The sequence below is a fragment of the Siniperca chuatsi genome, linkage group LG16 (genome assembly GCF_020085105.1).
Source record: "Siniperca chuatsi isolate FFG_IHB_CAS linkage group LG16, ASM2008510v1, whole genome shotgun sequence".
NCBI classification, from domain to species: Eukaryota; Metazoa; Chordata; class Actinopteri; order Centrarchiformes; family Sinipercidae; genus Siniperca; species Siniperca chuatsi.
In genome coordinates this window covers 16,108,275-16,126,777 of record NC_058057.1, presented here as the reverse complement: position 1 = coordinate 16,126,777, position 18,503 = coordinate 16,108,275, and the positions used below count along the sequence as shown (strand labels likewise).

Genomic DNA, 18,503 nt, shown 5'->3' with positions numbered 1-18,503 from the left:
TGAACTTTGCCTTGCATTTCAGTGCAGTCCTTTTCTAAAATTAAGTTTGGGGAATATTCAAGTCTAGAGCAGCCTTTTCTATACCAAGCTACCAAAGGTAAGAGTAGGTTAAGACAAAATTCTTTCTCTTATATTGTAATATTGTTACAGTACAGTAGTTTAAAGAGTATCGATAGCCAGCTTTCTTTCCAGCTTAATTTTTCCACTGGGCTGGATACCGTCATAGTCTCAAAGGCTGTGGCACACTATCTGTAAAACTAGAGCAAAAAAGTGAAATACATTGTGCAAGTAATTCACAAGAGGAGATGGGGAGAAATACAGGCAGAGCACTAGAGACCAAGATGAACTGAGAATAAGCACAGCGGAATGGACACCCAGTCAGAAAGAGAGTGACTATTGTATCTTGTGAAGTGTCTCCAGAAATTAGTCATATAGCTGCCTCCCTTAGGGCCAATAGCAGATGGTTAGAGAAGGTCACAATGTCCAAGAGCCACATTAATGGGGGGACATTTAGTAAGTGGCACTCCTGAGGGACTTGGCTTTTAGGGAAAGACCTGTCACTTCTAAAGGGCACAGGATGTCTCCAAAAGACCCACTCCCTCTCCAGTCATTGTCTTTCTTTTTCTCTCCACACCAAATTTAAAGGGCAGTTCTTTTCTATTTTTGGCGGAAAACTTCAATCTCACATCTCTCATACTGTAACTTTTTTGGAACAAGAAGGTTACTCAGTCATTCCAAATCAGACTTGGTCAGGAGGCATGCGACTTATGGGGCAAAGGTCACCTTCTCTGGCCTCCCCCCTCAGAGTACAAGAGGAGGCAGAAGTCAAGATAAAGGAGGTGCTGGACAAGGTCAAGCACGGTGCCAAAAGAGAGAAGCCTAAGGTTAACGTATGATGACTGTCTGATTCAGAGTCTATGTACGTTAACTTTGTCTACCGACAACACATTTGCCAATTTGCTTTTATAAAATTCCCACAAGAAAGCCCTAGTGTCTACAGTTTAGCTGTGGTGAGCATCTTGACACCAAAGAGAAAGAAGAAGCCCTGTTATTTAGGTTTCTGTTCTCCAAAGCATTCTCAAGTTAATTCTTAGTCCAGGTTTTTTAATGGAAACCTTTTGGTTTCGTTTGGGGGTTATTGGCTCCCTTCTTGAGAAATAATTTCTTGCAACACTAACGTTTTTACAAAAATGTGTGGAGCTTAACATTTGTGTTTGTTACCTCTTGCACAATGTGTCTGCTAGCTCTTGAGGGGCCTCTCAGTTGACAAAGTGATGGCTGTCTGTTGTGGTAAAACGTGGAGCTCTCCAATTTAGGAGCTGATGATAGAGGCTCTCTCAGAGATGACTATCGATGTACCCACTTCCTGCCTTGTCTCTGCTGGGTTGTGCCTCTGCATTTTCATGTTAGTTTTCTGAGTAGTGGGACAAAAGGGGTTAAATAAACATCCCCCTTTGGGAATGTGACCCATGGATTAACACTACCATGCAGTTTCCCAGCGCTTCTATAGTCAGAGATAGTGAGGATGGCTCTCACTGGCATGTTGATTTGGCGATGCATAAGGCTTATTGTTGGAAGTGATAGGAAGCATTTAAACAGAGCAAAGAGTTCAGCAACTTAAACACACTGTGTTTTTTCAAGTGACAGGTCACTGAAAGGTCAGACCAAAGGGTAAAAGTAAAGATTCAACTGCAGAATTAGTGATATTTAGAGCGTCAGATCCATCCTTTAAGCAGACCTATGTTGTGGATAATTGCTGGTGTAATTGCTGTCGATATAATTTGTATAATTAAGTGTATAATCTTTCTTGTCTCTTCCACCTATTTAACAACTTACAAAAACATCAAGCATGACTCGGTCCACTGAAAATAACATGGTGTCCTATCTTATATGCAAATAAGTTAGTGTTTACTTATATATCATTTAATTTTGAGTTTTGTAGGATTGCTCCTTTTTCAAGATACTTGTCTTTTACAGATGGGTTAGGAGGTATAGATATTGTTGTCTTTTTCTGTTCAGAAAGTGAATTTAAAATTTTTCAAATTTGATCTTTGATCTTAAATTTGATTAGATATTTATCAGATCTGTCTGTTACTTTCTTTTGCTATCTTTTCTTCAACACTGTAGTTGCTACTGAAGGTGAAAACATGCAAACATGGACATAGAAGCTACAAGAGAAGGCGTGCAGAGACTGGTTGGTCGGGTGGATGATCGTATATAGCCGATGGGAGGAAAACAACTAGATATTAGAATGTCTCTCAAACCACATTGATGGAACAGATGAAGTACATCAAATATAAATCAAGAAAGATCATTTTGGAATTTGTGGGGTGAACCTTTTTACACATTTCTACATGCTGTAAACCATAATGAGACATTGTAACAATATCTGTGGTAATATCCTTGAGAGTAATTTGAAAGTTGTGGATAAACAAGGAGGCCTTGAAGATTAAGTCCTTTGATGCTTTGGCCTAAATCCTTCAGTTGTTGGTCTCACTGTTCACAACGCTAATCGAAACACTTTTGACACAAAAACGCCTCAACTGGTGTCACATTGATCTGCTAGCCTCAGGAATGCTCTGTAATGGTTTTCTAGCTGAGTAGCTTGACAGTTGCAGGTCAAGACTCAAATACATACTTGTGTTTTGTTTTGCCATGAGGTGAGGAACAGCGTGGGTGATGTGCTAATGCCTGCATGAAGTATGTTCGTCAAAGTGGGTCAGTTCAGCTAGGTTAAAACTACAGTTTAGAAGAAAGACAAACTCTGTCATGCTGCTTATTTGTCCTTTCTACCTTCAGGGTTTGCCTAGAAACATAGCAACTCAACATGCTGAAATGGCAGGCTTTGTTGCCATAAAATTACTTTCAGCTGATGTTGGCATAGCTCCATTATTGGCATAACCCTTGTGGAAAGCAAGTAGTATATTTGTAATTTTATTGTATAATTTATTAGTCAGCATTGAGATTGTGACTCTTTCATTGGAATTTGTAATAACTCAGTTATTTGTCTTGAAATACCAAAACAGTGATGTTCCACAAGGCTTAGGAATGCTTCACACTGACGAAGCACGTGTGCCTGTGCTGCAAGTATGCACATAGTCACACATGCACACTTTCTCAAGCCTTCTGGAAAGGAAGCAGGTAGAGGTGTTACTGAGTGTGCTGATGGTTTTCTGTTTCTCGTAAATTAATTTAACCGTGAAGCAGCGCAGAGGTAGCATGGCAGACTCTGGTTTATACTGCCCACTGAGAACATGTATTTCCCACTTTTGTGTGTGAGATTTAAATGGCAGTATATGCTTGTGTTCAGTTGTGTGTGTGTGTGTGTGTGTGTGTGTGTGTGTGTGTGTGTGTGTAGATCTTCCTATGAGATCTTCCAAATGAGCTGGTTCTGCCGGCTTATACCGTGCCATACTGGTCTTTTCGGTTCTTGCACCAGGCTTTCCAGTTGGTGCCTGTCCCTACATATGCGCAGTCTTACCTAGCAACCTCATACTCACCCACCCAGATTCATCCTACCATGCCAGTTGGCGTACCTCCACTAAGCCACCTGGTCTCTCTAGTTTTGCCGCATATCCACCTACTTTTGCCTCTGAGGTTGGCAGTAACTACACTGTGGGAACTCATGACTTTGGTGGGCTTTGCAGTCATGTTTGGACTAAACTGCTGCTATTTCACATCCATCTGTATTTCTATCCTTTCGCTCTCATTAACAGAGTCTGGTGCTGCTGCAGCAAAGTAGAATTTAGTTCTGTTCACTGTCTCCCTGTCTCCCTGTCTGCAGACATAGTGATCCTCATTAGACGAAGCTCTCAGTCACGCTTAAGCAATCAGAGTCTTGCATTCATACCACACTTGCATGTACATACATAACACAGAGTGAATTATGCACAAACATCCCTGTGGACATCTAGAGGGAAAACACATTCACATGCGTATGTGCCAATTCAGGGAAAGTAGGGCAGTATCTCAAGCTGATGCTGGTAAGTTCATGTAAAGGATAGCATACCCCCTCTGGAAGTATGCTGTGAGATCTAAGTCTTGCACACACAGACACCCCCTCAAAAATGCATCAATTTGATATTCTCATTTAGAAACTGTGTCGGTTATGCTGCCAACTTCTTCGCCGTTCACTTTTGCTTCTCCGTAAGCGGTGCCTGTGGAAGCTTTTACTTGAATTTTCTCTCCACATCCTGCACTGTGACAAATTCATCTCACAGATCTGCAGTGAAAGGCAAACGGGATGTAGGTTTTGTTTGTTTTTCACTGATCTTCTCCTCATCTTTTCACCCTCTCACCCCCTCCTCCATGTCAGAGATGGCACGCACAGAAAGGGAGTAAAGGGAAGCTGAGGAGGAGTAGGAGGAACAGAGAACTGCTTTGTGGTTCTGTCTCTTAGGAGCTCTGTCTGTGAAAGTGGAGGCGAGTTGAGTGTGTGTGTGTGTGTGTGTGTGTGTGTGTGTAGGTGCTTCTTGGTTTGGGTATCCATCTAGGTTTATGTTTGTGGTGGCATGTATGTCATGGTCTGTGTCTGGCTGTGTATTTTTGTGTGTGTTCATGTGTGTTGTTTGTTAGGAAGTGAGCTGACAGTGTGGCAGTGCATTTTAAAATCATTTTTACAATCAGTTGGCACGTTGCCTGTGGTTATCCACTGGCAAGATTGGCATATCTGTCCTGTCACTGCAGTCCGGAGAAGCCATCAAAGAGGATCTGATAGCAAAACCAATCTACTGCTACCTTTTGTGAAGCGGTATTTGTGAATGTGAGCACACACCTTGTTCCTTTTTATACCCACATTATTCTGGACTGTGCAATTGATTAAACAGAGCTGATTGACAAAGCTGTGCTTGTTTAAGGGATAGATGTGTTGTTGCTCTGCCTCTGTAAGAAAAGGCATTCAGGTCCTATGCGCAACCTGGCAATGTAATGAGACCAATCCCTGTACCTCTGTATATCTGGTAGAAGTTTTTATGACCTTAGTCAGGTATCTGCTCTCTGACTTATGGGAATCACCATATTCCCTGGGATGGACAAATTGTTTCAGAGCTGTTCCAACATTACTTGATTTTACTTTCCAAAGAAATGTCCGGACCCGTGCCTCCGTTCGCTTGATCACTGTAACAGATAAATAGATAAACAGGCAAATGGGCTAAGAAGACTTGTAGTGCTAAAGTTAACGTTAAAGATAAAGCCAGACAGACTGTCTCACTAACATTATTACCGCCTGCCTTCAGTTGATTACAGTTGTGATAAGTGTAGGGTTCGGGCTAATTTTGAGGCTTTTAGCCACCTCAGCACTAAAGCTCTCCTGCTCATATGACCTGCAGGCTTAAAGAGCTCTTAAAGGAGGTTATGTCACTTCCAAGTTCTTTAACTATCAGCCACTCACTGACTCAAGCTTGGAGGGTGAAGAGTGTGGAAGAATTGCAGTCCCTTGCCCAAAGCCCAGTCAAAGAAGAAAAAAGGTTAAACTACAGGTCACTCTGATTAGGAAGCATGACGAACCAATTGTAGGAAGTGTTCTAATTCCAGCTTGCTGTGACTGTTATCCTGCAATCTAATATCTGGGTGTGGAGATAGAGAATGATGTGCATTTCTCAAAAACAACTAATTTCCTATTCCTGCTCTACATTTGGGAAACTCCAGATTCAATTATTCTTTTCTCTCTGGCAGCAGCATCAAGTACCATTTAATGGTTTTAGGAAGCCAGTCACCTAGCAGCCCCCAACCTGCTTCTGCTGACCTAATCTACTTGGCTGAAATCATCTCCTTTATTCAAGCATACTGACCCTCCTGTAAGATAACCTGTTAAAATGCTGACTTGACTGCCAAACTAATAGACTAGAATTTAAACTCTGTCCTATCTGTATATGATGAGGAAATTCACTTAGCAACTTAGCTTTAACCTTAAGCTGATTCGACAGGAAGTGTTGCCATGTATTTCAGTAATCTTCAGCCTTGAAAAAAAGACATCTTTGGGATTTTCTCATATGAGAGTAAAATCACTTTACTCTTTGTAATAAAACTTTACCAGTGGTATACCAGGTAAAGTTTTGTGTTAATATTCAAGTTCAGCAACCGTCCCATAGAGGAACAGAGAACAAGATTCATTGGGTAGGATAGGCAGATCTTGCACATGTATAAAAATAGAAATGGTAATATCAGCATTTGAAACATGAGATGTTTGCTCTAAGTCTGCTGTATCTGGTAAAATATAAAAAGTCAGACAGAAAGTAGAAACAGGAACTTGTCTTAGGTTATGTTTTCTCTTCTCATTGGGACCTGATGAATCTTGCCAATACCATGACGTTGATACTTCCTCAAAAGAGGTCAGCTATCATTGCATCTTGTTGACTAACCTCCTCTGTAAGCTTATTCACATGCCCTTTATAGTCTACATACTCATAATATTCCCAAGCCTGCCACATGTATGCATTACTGTTTTCACAAATATTTTTCAAGTCACAATATATATGCTGTCATTTTGCCTTGTGGTATTTTAGCATAACTGAAGCAAATAATAGGGGTTTGGTTATCCTTGGTTACCTGTATGTCAGAAGGATTAATGACACATGGAGAGTAAAGCCATATATTTCTCATTGTGCAGTGGGCAAGAAAATGACCACTAGAAATTAACAATGTTGATATGACGGTAACCTCAAGTTTAGAGATTCAGGCTTGTGAGTCCCTGATCCACATTTTGAAAATCTGGTCACTACCCTTAAGCAAAGTGCTGACCCATCTGTTTCTGTGGTGCTTAAAATCCCATAGTAAAAGACTGGTAGCATTGGGCGAGTGTGAGTGCAGGGACTTGTGTAATCTCCTCCATGAGAGTTCAAAAGCACTCAAGAACACACAACCAAGAAACTATGCACTCGGCCAATCCCTCAAGGCCGTTCATTGGCTTTAAATAATCACATGCTGCAAGTTGCAATCTAAGTTTCAGACTTGTTGTGATTGTGTAGTCCCTGTGTCGGTCTGCAGAAGCATTTGGTTTGCGGCACATCTGTATCTGGATATGCCATGATGGGAACACCTGCTTTAGACATATGCAAGCACCAGCCCTGTGTAATAGTGAAAACAGCCCTGACAGACATTGTGGGCTGGAGAAGCTCAGCAACATTTGTAAAATGGAGAGTGGTTAAAAATGGTGCTATTTTCCACTGTTTGCCCTTGTGTGTCTGCCATTTCATTTATTAAAATATGGTATGCTGTATTCTAAAAGATTTGAGGCAAACCAGCAGGTGTTGCCTTCTTGTTGAGGGAGGTGCACACTAATGTTATTGTAGTCGCACTGTGGAATTCATGGAGCCAGTTACGTAGGTGCTTTTGTCATGTCTTGTTCTGCTGGGAAAGCCAAGCAAGCCTCACTAGGGTACACCACCGCCCAATGGTATTCAATAACGATCAAAACAAGTATTGCAGGTTTGGGTACTTAAAACAAGACTTGACTTGTTGAGTTGTGTATGGGTGGGTTGTTGGTGTGCATACACGTGCTTGTGTGTGTCTACATGAACCTGACCTAAGAACGTCTTTCCCACATGAGGGAAACATTGTTAAACATGCCATCCACTGTTTCTGTAGTCAACTGACCTTTCTTTTCCATATACAGATCTTGTTTTACCTTTCTAGTCTTCTCAATTCTGTGCTCACAGGTCATATTAAGTAATATTAAGTGATTGATCTTTGACAATGACATTTGACTTTCTTTCTTGTCTCTCTCTTGCCATTTTTCAGGAGAAACAGGACCCAAGCAGCACATCCCTGCAGCTCCGTACAGAGATCCAGGTAGACAGAGACACTATGTGCACAAAACACAAGCTTTACAGTATCAGTTTTACTCAAAGTCAATCTGACACCTGTCTCCTTCTCTCTGTCCTCAGGAATCATTAGGCTTCAGCAGTGAGGTGTCCACTCCAGAAACAGACAGAAAGTACGTTCTTTTCCCACTTTATCACTATAACGTGACTGGAGCCAGTATGGGAACCATGAAATATGCTTAAATTGAAATGTGAGTCTGTTGCATGTCAAAACAATGTGCAGCGCAGCCTGCGTCTGGATCGCATCAAACCGTACATGCTGACACACAAAATCATGGGTCACACTTAGCCTTTCAGCATGTCCGCAGGTAAAGATGGAGAGAGGCAAATGGAAATACATGCAGTTCATGTGATTGATAGGTCTCTTATGTGACAGCTTGTACAAAAGGTCTTTGACCTTGCCCATGGGGAGTTGAGGTCAGCTCCTCGGGTGGAATACTTCATAGATGAATGTGGTGGTGTGTGAGTGAGCGGTTGGCACAGTTTCAGCTATGGCGCGACCTTGGTTGTAAATGTACTTGAACATACATGAAAATACAGATTTATTCAGACAGCCAGCCACACAATTCTGTTTCAGTATATTGTTACATTAAATTAATAGAAATACTTGATATTTCAACAGCATAAGAAGGAATTTTGATTAAAAAGATGTTTTGTCAGAACTGCAACAATGACCATGTCAATTACAGTGTAATTTTTGTATTGTGTGTAATTGAATACAAATAAGCATTATGACACTATCCCCAAGCTTTTTCAAGGAATTCTTTGACCTTTTTCAGAATACACTTACTCACTTTCTTGTCGAGAGTTAGTTTAGAAGATTGATCTTTTGTCTGTCCGGTAAATATAAAGCTACAGTTGAGCAAATAGCTGGTTAGCGTAGCTTAGCACAAAGACTGGAAACAGGGTAACAAGGGTATAAAGGAAATCAACCCTTGACATTCATAGTATTCATAGTTGGTCCCCTAAGCTCCTTTGGTAACATCCCTGCTGCGGTTAAAGGAAAACCACTGACTGCTTCCTTCGGCTGACCTGCTCACTCCAGCAGCCATTCTCTGTTCTCTGACCGTCCATGCTTCCTTCCTGCCTTTGTGTCCAGCAGGGGAGAGTGGGGGAGACAGAGAGGGTGATGGTCAAATGATTACAGCAAAGGAGCATGAACGAAAGCAGGATGGAACCAGGCATGGGTGGGGTTCCTTTTCACTGGTTCCTGTAACACAAAGTGTGTGTGTGTTCCTTTTTGCACACCACTGTAGGTTGTGTGTATTAAATTTCTCCACCACAGCCCACCGTGAGATCACTTTTATACACTGTTATACACATTTAAAGCAGTCCAAGTTGGTTGGCAAAACCGCTCTTTAAATGCTATCAAGCAGAATAAATCCACTATAGTAACACACATGGTTGCCCATTGGTGGTGATCAGAAAAATCCCCATCACATTTAAAGAATAGATTTAGTGGAAACAAGTGGATGGATAGATAAGTACAGAATTGGGAGCCCCAGTCAAACCCCAACACCATGTTTGCCAGAGCCAAAGGTTAAATAAATCTTAGTGTAACTCAAAAATGATCTCACCTTGATCTCCATTTTTCAAATTTTTTTGTGTTTCTTCCTGACCATCACCCCTGTGTGACCCCCAGTGGAATTGTCATGTTCACGTGACGACCACGTGCGGCAGAGGAAGCACATATCACAGACATGATCTCTTCTCCCAGGGCTGTATATGTTGCTCAGACAAATGCTGAGGATGATGGGAACCAGATGCCAAATTTCGAATGACGTCTCTCTGCTGTTCGAGAGAGTCCCAGAAAGAGCCTCTAACTGTGCTATTCTCTCTCTTCTTCCTGTCAGTCTGGTTTCTTTCTGTCTTCCATGCCTCACATGCTTTCTCTCACATCCCTTCTCTCATAAACAGTCATACTTTGTCTCACCTTAAAGGGACAGTTCACCCCAAAATCAAAAATACATATTTTTCCTCTTACCTGTAGTGCTATATTTATCCATATGTGAGTTGCCGAGTTTCGGCAGTATCAGCTGCAGAGATGTCTGCCTTCTCTCGAATATAATGAAACTATATGGCACTCGGCTTGTGGTGCTTAAATGGGCAAAAAATTTCATAGTTTCATGTAGGAACTATTTTCTTTTCAAATGTAATGTTTAGGCTCTTTGAGCACCACAAGCTGAGTGCCATCTAGTCCTATTACATAAAAAAAAAAAGGCAGACATCTCTACGGCCGATAACTCCAAAACTCGGCAACTCACAAGTCACTCACAAGTTTTATGCTCGAGGACAAAATGTCCCCCATCCAAAGCCTCAGACACCTATATTTTTTGTAATCTATCCTTCACTGCCAGCCCCTCTTCTCTCATTCACCCCAGCTCTGTTCTCTCTTACATTGCCTATTGTCCACTTTCCACTGTTGTGAATGGGATTCAGGTATAGTGATTTATCATGTGCTGGCAGAATGATAGACAAGCCCCCTCCATTCCTCACGACACCTTCCTCACAGCCTCACAAGAGGCACGCATGCACGTTCACACGCACAGACACGGATACCCCCGTCATCACCTTTCTGCAAGACAATAGCACCCAGAGGAGATTACCCAGACTTCATCTTGGGCTGTGCCACCCCTCTGTGTGTCTCTTTGTCACTTTGTTGGCAGGAGGTGGGCACAGCTCCCATAATGGCTGGTATGCAAGTGGTGATGACAGAGCGCTCTCAAAAGGCTGGAAGGTTCAAACTGGGGACTTCCTGTTCTGAAAGGTGATTGATTGGTGGGTATTGTTGCAGAGAGGGGGCAACAAGCCTATCAGTAAGGTTAACAGCAGAGGCAAATGGAAAGCATACATGTGCACAGACACAAGATACAAATAGTTGATTATTAGCTCTAGCAGGGTTTGTAAGATTGTAAATTTGGAGGCAGTTGCGCTACTGGAAGCCCGGCTTATGCAACTAATAATCAGATGGAAATGTAAGCCGTGCCATGTGAAGAATGTGTTTAGAACAACGGTACCATGTTGGAAAACAAAAGTACCATGTCAGCATATTTACCACTTGTGGCTGAGTGTTGCAGCCCTCATGGAACTGTTATTTGCTTCTGAGAGTAGAGCACAGTAGACAGTGTGGGTGTAAAGCAGGAAAATACATGCACAAGCACAAAAACGTGTGTTTTATCTGTATGATTTTCTATTTTCCTGCCATATGATGTTCCGTCTTCCCCGTCCATGTGACCTCTGACCTCTTCCATGACCCCTGAAGTGGTCATCCCTCTGCTCTTCCTGTGAACGCTGCCACTGTCACACAGGGTCGCTGCCTTTCATTATCTCTACTAGAACACTGGAGGTCACCTCGCTCCAGGTGGCCAGCCCTGTAGTCACACAAAAACACATACACCATACACACATGCATGTGTGCAATGCTGTGATTTATGCTGAGTGCAGTAGAAACTGCCACACAGCTGTGTGTCCAAATCTTGCTATGCGCTTGTTTATCATCTTTCCTGGACAGCAGCTCTGTCACACAGGATAGGAGCTGTGCTAGACCTGTGATTCATACTGTATCGTATGATAGCTGCCTACGCAATCATCACTTAGTCAGTCATCCTTTTTTTTCTCCTGATGTTGAAGCGCCGCTGGCTCTGTAAGGTTTTTTTCTGTTGTAGCTTATCTTTTACGTTTGTCTGTGTGCATATGCCTGTGCATTTACCACAAGTTTCTACGAGTTTACATGTGTTACATCTCTGCAGTTTTACCGTATGTTTCAAACACATGTAACATAGACAGCACTCACAGGTTATCATTTCAAAAATGATTAATGCTTTACATCCCAGCCAGGGAAAGCGCTGTGAGACATATAATTTTCACTGATCCAACTTGCAATTCACTCATAGCTTCAATGTCATTAGCCCATGTTTGTAACACTTAACATTTTCACAATACAGAGGTATCATGAAAAGAAACTTGACCTATCCTGCATAAGTTCATCCAAAGTTAACATACTGTACTTAATATTGTGCAGAAAATAGAAAGTTGGCTTCTTATGCTAATGCAATTTTTTTTAAAAAGCAGTTAAATGTCCCTTACTCAATGCAAAGAACAGAATTTAAATAGAAAGGCATGCCAAAGATTTAAGGTTAAACCAATTAAGTTGCCTAGCCACACAAAGCCCGGACTGACACAGACTTTGAAAGATATTCAGGCTCTTTTAAAGTGTGTGACCACGCAGATGTGTGTGAGTGCATGCATGTGCGCGCTGCACGGGAGGTTAATTTATAGAGCATGGGGTGGGGGAGCAGTGCTACCACAGACAAGCTTCTATTGAGTGGGTTCTATTAGCATTAGCTTTGGCCCTAGCCTATCTGAGAGGGGGATGAACAGAGGGGCAAACCATACAGGCCTCCATTCAATTAGCATCTCATTATGTTGCCATGGCAGCCGGGCTTTAAGCCGTGTGAAGATTTCCCATTGCACCAAGAGAGGGCTTATGTCTGAACGAACATATGAACACACACACACACACACACACACACACACACACACACACACACACACACACACACACACACACACACACATATGCAGCCACTGGAGAGGGAAGTGACCTGTTCATCTTGTTTTGATCCTATCACACACTTTCACATTGCTTCTCTGGCAGCCACCTGTCTCTCTGCATGGCTCAGCAGCTCTATGGCCATGTGCACTGGGCTCCAATCATAAAAGGTGTGTGGATGTGTGAAGAAGTGCAAGTAAGAGCCGGTAAAAGAGTGGGACAGTTATGCCTTTAGTAGAGAGATTTACTTAATAGGTCTCTGAGGGTCTTAAGCAAAAAGCTTACAGTGTGTGGCCACAACCAATCACTCCCACACACATAAACACACCTGTAGGGCGTTATCCACAGACATAATCTGTCCTGAAGCTTCACTCCCTCTTTACCTTCTTACTCAGTCCACAAGAAAACACAAATAGATTGCTATTGATGTGGTTTCTCATCTCCTCCAGAAGGGAGAGTCAGCCACGGCCTAACATGCCGCTGAGCTTGCTAGAAAATTGGGTGACATGACTTTTTGATTGGAAGCTGAGTGCAGTTCATGTGTCACAAGGAGCTTTCGAGTTGTTATTTTCTTCCCGTTAGGTCTGATTTATTTAGGAAGGTTTACAGACATGTCAGGACTCAGTTATTTTCCATGTCTCCCTCTCTTATGCCCTCTCTCTCTCTTCTCCCACTCTTCCTTCTGTCTTCCTCGTGACTGTCTATCCTGTGGAAGGAAGTGGAAACACAAACAGGCTGAGTCTGCCCTGTGGTACCCCCCCGTTCCTCTCAATTCCATACTCTATACTTTCCCTCTTCATTTGCACGTGGTTGCCCTCTCTTTTTCTTCTTCTTGTTAACCTTTCTCCTTTCTTTGCTGCTTCTTAAACACTTTGTAGTACCACCGTCTTCATCTCAAGAGGGATGTCACTGTCTAGGTCCTCTCCTCTCCTCTCCTCTCCTCTCCTCTCCTCTCCTCTCCTCTCCTCCCTCTTAAGCCTCAGGAGCCTGGTTTGCTGTCACTTAAGCACCACCACTGACCCCAAGTGGTGAACAGACAGGACTGCAGCCTTCCTTGCCAAAAATAAACATTCATAAACACAGTTGAAGGGTCTTGAAGCACAGTGGTTGAGACTAGAGACGTTATGATAAGGTGTAAGAGTAGGAAGATATTTTTTTCTAATGATGATTCCCTCTTTTTTTTCTCTTTTCCCCCCAGAATGCCCCTGCACAAATCCAGCTCTGAAGATGGATCTGGAGGTAACTTGAGATGCATTGTCATGTTTGTCTTCTGCTGTCTTAATAGGTTTCCTATAAAAATTAAGCTTAACTTTTCTTGATCCCTGAGGTGAAATTGAAAGGTAGGAATAGCCAGACAGACATTTTTGCATAAGGGTCGTACTTCATTGTTGTAAGAAGTGGAGAAATGGTCTATATCCATGCAAATATGTACAAAATTGTATTTGCCTATACTGAATAAAGTTAGTTGACCTTGCTGAGCAGAGTATCCACTTATTTAAATCTTGTGCTTGCTTTTCGGTGGCCAGAAACCATACAATATAATTTGGAATCTTGGTGTGTAGTTGTGTATCAGGTGAATGCTTCCCCCTACGTGACTGAACCTGCCCTCCCTTTAGGTAAATGGGACAATAAGAAGAAGAACAAATCCTTTTGGCAGAACTTCCGCAAGTCTCAGCACAAACCAGTCATGCGACAGACATCCAAAGGTTTGTGTGGCTTTATTTTCAGATCTACTATAGTGAATAGATGTTGCTCCATATTTGACCTTTTGCTCTTTTCCCTTTGCACCCTTCAGGAGAAGACATAGGCTACGTGGCCAGTGAGATCACCATGAGCGATGAAGAGCGAATCCAACTAATGATGATGGTGAAAGAGAAGATGATCACCGTTGAAGAAGCTCTAGCTCGGGTAGGAAGCTCCACTGACTTCCTGCCTCACCTCCTGCACCTTCCTCCCCCACCCTCACTCGATCGCTTCCCTTATGACTGCCGGTCTGTAGCCTCCCTTCAACCCCCAGAACCCCGGACCTCCCCTTTGATTAGCTTCCAGCCTTCCCTCCCTTCTGCTCCATATTCCCACCATAGCACTGGCTTACTAAAACGACTCACTCTTACTAACCTGTACGAGGCCCTGCATTTTAACCCTGCATCGTCCTGTACACGCACGCGCACACACACACTCACACACACACACACACACACACACACACAAACAAAAACAAACTCCAGACGATTGGTGTTTCCAGAGGTTCAGGAGTCTGGGGATTTTAGGGTGTGAGCTCTTGGAGTGTGTGGGTGTGTTGTTCAGTTCATAATTGCGGGATTGATGGTCATAGTAACTCAATAGCCCCATCTGTTGGGGGGATGTTCTGGTGCATTGTGGTTTTTCCTCTCTAGGTGGACATGGTGGATAATCACTTGGCTTTCCTTTAAATTTCCTTAAATTTATTTTTGATACATTTCTGGTGATTGTTCTTTCTTTTTGTATTTGCCTACTTCTTCTTTCTTCATCTTCCCTTCTTCCTTCCTGTCAATCACCTTCTGTAAAGCCTTGCTCATGGGTAGCATGACTGTCCAGCAGCATTTGAGCACTGGATTACTCTCCACAAGGCATATGTCAATTATCTTCTTATGTTCAATTATCTTTCCCCAGAACTTTAATTTTCTTTTGGCCAATAGCTTGATCCCAGCTTCTTCCTCTAGTGGTTGACACTCAATGGTCAGCCTTTGTGGATAGTTGATTTGACTTCTTGTTGTGCTTGTGTGTCTTTATTTAGTGTGTTCTGTGTGTCACTGATTAATATCGTCGTATTGGTTTTTATTATTGTCAGTATAGTGGTATGTAGTATGTTTCCAGGGATGTAGTGGAATATAAACATAATAAAATTAAATCTGCCTTTCAGACCCCCTTTTTCTTTATGGTGTAAGATTTATGTCTGCTCAGAAAGGCATAAATCTTCATGACAAAAAGTCACAACACATAAAAGAGAGCAATTCACAGGAGTATAAGCATTAATTTAAAATAAATGAATGCTCTGCCTTAAACATAACAGACTTTAATTTAGTGGGTGTTTGCTGAAAGATCACCAAACTCAGGTTACAATACACATCTTTTATTTACCACTACATCACTGGTTGAGTCTTTCTGTTCTGTCTGTGTGCCTGTCTGTCTGTATACATGCCCTGTGAATGCACACGATTGACGTTTATCAATTGTCTGTTAGTATATGGAGAGATGTAGCATGCTCGGTGAGAGTAGGTGGCCCCGCCCTGTTCCTCTGCCTCTCTAAACTCTTCTTCTCCACGTAGCTGAAGGAGTATGAGCGCAGCAGACAGTCCAGTAGTACTGACACTGCAGAGTGGACTGACGGATCTGCAACCAATCTAAACCAGTCCTCAAACTGCAACGTAAGTACACCCCACCCCATTACCCCGCCACCCCCAAAACCCTGACCCCTCCCCTTTACTCTACCTCTCTTAACACTCTCACCTCGACCACTCTCACAAGTTTGATTTTTCCGGCAGTGAGGTTGGACGACCGTTGTAGTTTCGACTTATGTGTGCATGGATGTGTGTGTTTATTCAGATGTAAATTACCATAAAACTCAACTAGTTTCATGAGCCTGATGCATAGACTTTAGATACAATCTGCCTATAGACTTCCCTTTTAAATATGTTTGAAATAATTTTAATTTTTGACAGTTTTATATGCCATTGGATAAACCATCTTCACTCAACTTTAATCTTGGCTTCCTCTCCCTTTATCTCCCCTTCTCTCTCTGCTCCTCATTCATGGCCAAACTACAATATATCCGCCTTTGCACATACATTCTCTCCACCATGTCATGTGCATCTTAATACTATGGGTGTAACATCTGGGAATCTCAGCCTGTTGCTTACCTCAGTTTTCTGAGGTTGCGCTCATGAATTGGCAGTCACAATGAGATATATGCAATGTGTTGCGAGTCCTCTTCCATATTTTATTCATCAGGTTAATCCTGTCACAGGCATCTCATTTGAAATTTGTCCTCAACAAAGTCAAAATTGGCTGTTGTAGTGACAAGGAAATTGTCTTATGGAAATTTAGGTCAGGTCTGTTTCCATCAATCAGTTGTAATTGTAACTTGCAGAAAGCCAAGTGGAGAGTTGCACAAAATCTACCCAAAACCCCTTGCGGCGTAAGCTTTTGTTGGATGTGATTTTGTCAGCTGTGATCCATGGAGAGTAGGCCTCAAAACCTCGAGACCTTTGAGGATTCTTTGTGTAGTGAAGTGTTAGGGAGCTGGAGCTCAGACAATCAGGTTCTGTTGGATGCAGTTTGGTGTTTGTTGACAATCAGTCAGTTATTTCTGTTGTGTGTGTGTGTGTGTGTGTGTTTGCATATGTTGATGTGTTTTTCCTTTTTTAAATACAGGTTAGCTCTGATGCCGATTGATGACGATTCATGGTCACAGCGACTTTCCATTAGTTTTGTACTGTATGGCATCATATAGGAATGTTTGCAGTCATACAGTCTCACACAATGACCCACTTTTTTCCCCCCAGCAAATTAGTTTATCCAAACACAAAAATTCCAAGTACTCTGAAAATAATTCCCTGCACATGTGTATTATTGCTGTTTGCAAATGTGCTACTAATTCCTGACTAAACAGCACTGACATTTTCGAAAATCAGTCTCTTGCATTTATTCTTTACCACTTTATGCACCTAAATGCATGTGCATTTTATGTTTTTATTGTTAAAGTAAATGGAAAGTTGACCCTACAGCCTTCAGACAGATTTAGATGTAGATCCTGTCTAGGGTTGCATTTCCATAATCAAAATTTCTTTTAAGTGGTTGAATATGCTTCAGTGACAGATGTGCTTGACTTTTACACATTAATAGCTGCCCCTGTGACCTTTCAACATCAGTAATTTATGGTTTGCATTCATAAACTCAAGAAAATCAGATCTACATGTCTGTTTCTTACTGTAACTGAATCAGTGAAAACCATGAATATGGACTCATGCAAAATAGTTTTCTCACATCGTCAAGGGTCCCTATTAATTTCTTCCTCTGCGTAATGATTGATTCCTTCTTTATGAAAAATAGGTTATGCCATGCATAACCTCAAGTTCTGTCTGCTGGCTGGCTGTTTGATGTGGGTGTTTGAATTGTGCATGAGTTTGTCGATCATCTTATCAGTCTGTCAACCCTTGCGTTACCCCTCTGCTGACAGCTGCTCACTTCCTGTGGGAAGAAGATTGATCGAATTGGGGGTTTTTACAGACAGGGGAGAGGATGGAAGAGTTACTGAAGGAGTATTGTTTAGAGGAACACACAACTTGGCTCTGGAGCCTGTGAACAAATGCAAGGGCTGGAGGCAGAGAGGAAACATGGGCGAGAAAAATAGAGAAGATAAAGATTTTGCACTTACCCCCAGGCCCTGAGAAGGGGGGAGTTCTGTATCTCCCCTTGCCCCAAGTTCCAAAATTGGCTACTTCAGGAAATTCTGCTACTCTGCTGGAGCCTCTATTGGTGTCACGCACTGCCCCCTCTCCCCTCTAACAGTTTTGAGTGTCTGTGCCTGTATTCTAAATACAGACGTGAATATACAGTAAATGCTTGTAGCTGACATGTTTGCAATATACAATATTTGGCTGCTCTGTGCCTTTCTCTGATGCTGTCTTTCTCCAGTCTGTCTTCCCCTGGCGATCAGAGGCCACATTCCAGGGCTGGCCATTAGCGTTGTGGGGGCCAAGACAGGGTCAGAGGGGCTCAAATGCTGGGATTGTTCTCCATGCACAACACGCCTTTTCTCTGGTAGACGTGCGGCAAGACACTTCTAAACAGTCCCTCATTCCTCAGAGCTGAATTCACTAACAGGCTTCATCTGTATCTGCCAGCATGTGCACAGGGGCACAGATATTTTGGATCGTACATGCTTAAGAATGTGGTCGGCGCACTATAGATTTGCGGGGCCCACTCTTGCTAACCTGTTGGATGTTAACACAGAAAGCTGTACCCTGCTGTTTTAAATAAGGTGGTAAGTTTCAAGGCACATGGTGCCCTTAACTGTTTAAATTAGATTGTTTCTTTTATGATTGTCTTGTTCTGTTTTTGTAGTACAGGACGAGAGAAAGATTTTGGTG

The 18,503-nt window shown here is 42.4% G+C and overlaps 1 protein-coding gene across 11 annotated transcripts in view; it reads left to right on the top strand.

The window, feature by feature from the left end:
* Positions 1-18,503, top strand: part of sash1a (SAM and SH3 domain containing 1a) — a 233,329-nt gene that overhangs the window by 191,476 nt on the left and 23,350 nt on the right. For 10 of the 11 annotated variants that reach the window (XM_044168074.1, XM_044168077.1, XM_044168070.1 and 7 more), the window contains 6 exons: positions 7,738-7,788; positions 7,884-7,933; positions 13,571-13,611; positions 13,989-14,078; positions 14,168-14,280; positions 15,681-15,779. In XM_044168074.1, coding sequence (XP_044024009.1) covers positions 7,738-7,788; positions 7,884-7,933; positions 13,571-13,611; positions 13,989-14,078; positions 14,168-14,280; positions 15,681-15,779 — 444 coding nt within the window. The remainder of the gene's footprint in view (positions 1-7,737; positions 7,789-7,883; positions 7,934-13,570; positions 13,612-13,988; positions 14,079-14,167; positions 14,281-15,680; positions 15,780-18,503) is intronic. The other variant, XM_044168071.1, reaches the window with a different exon arrangement.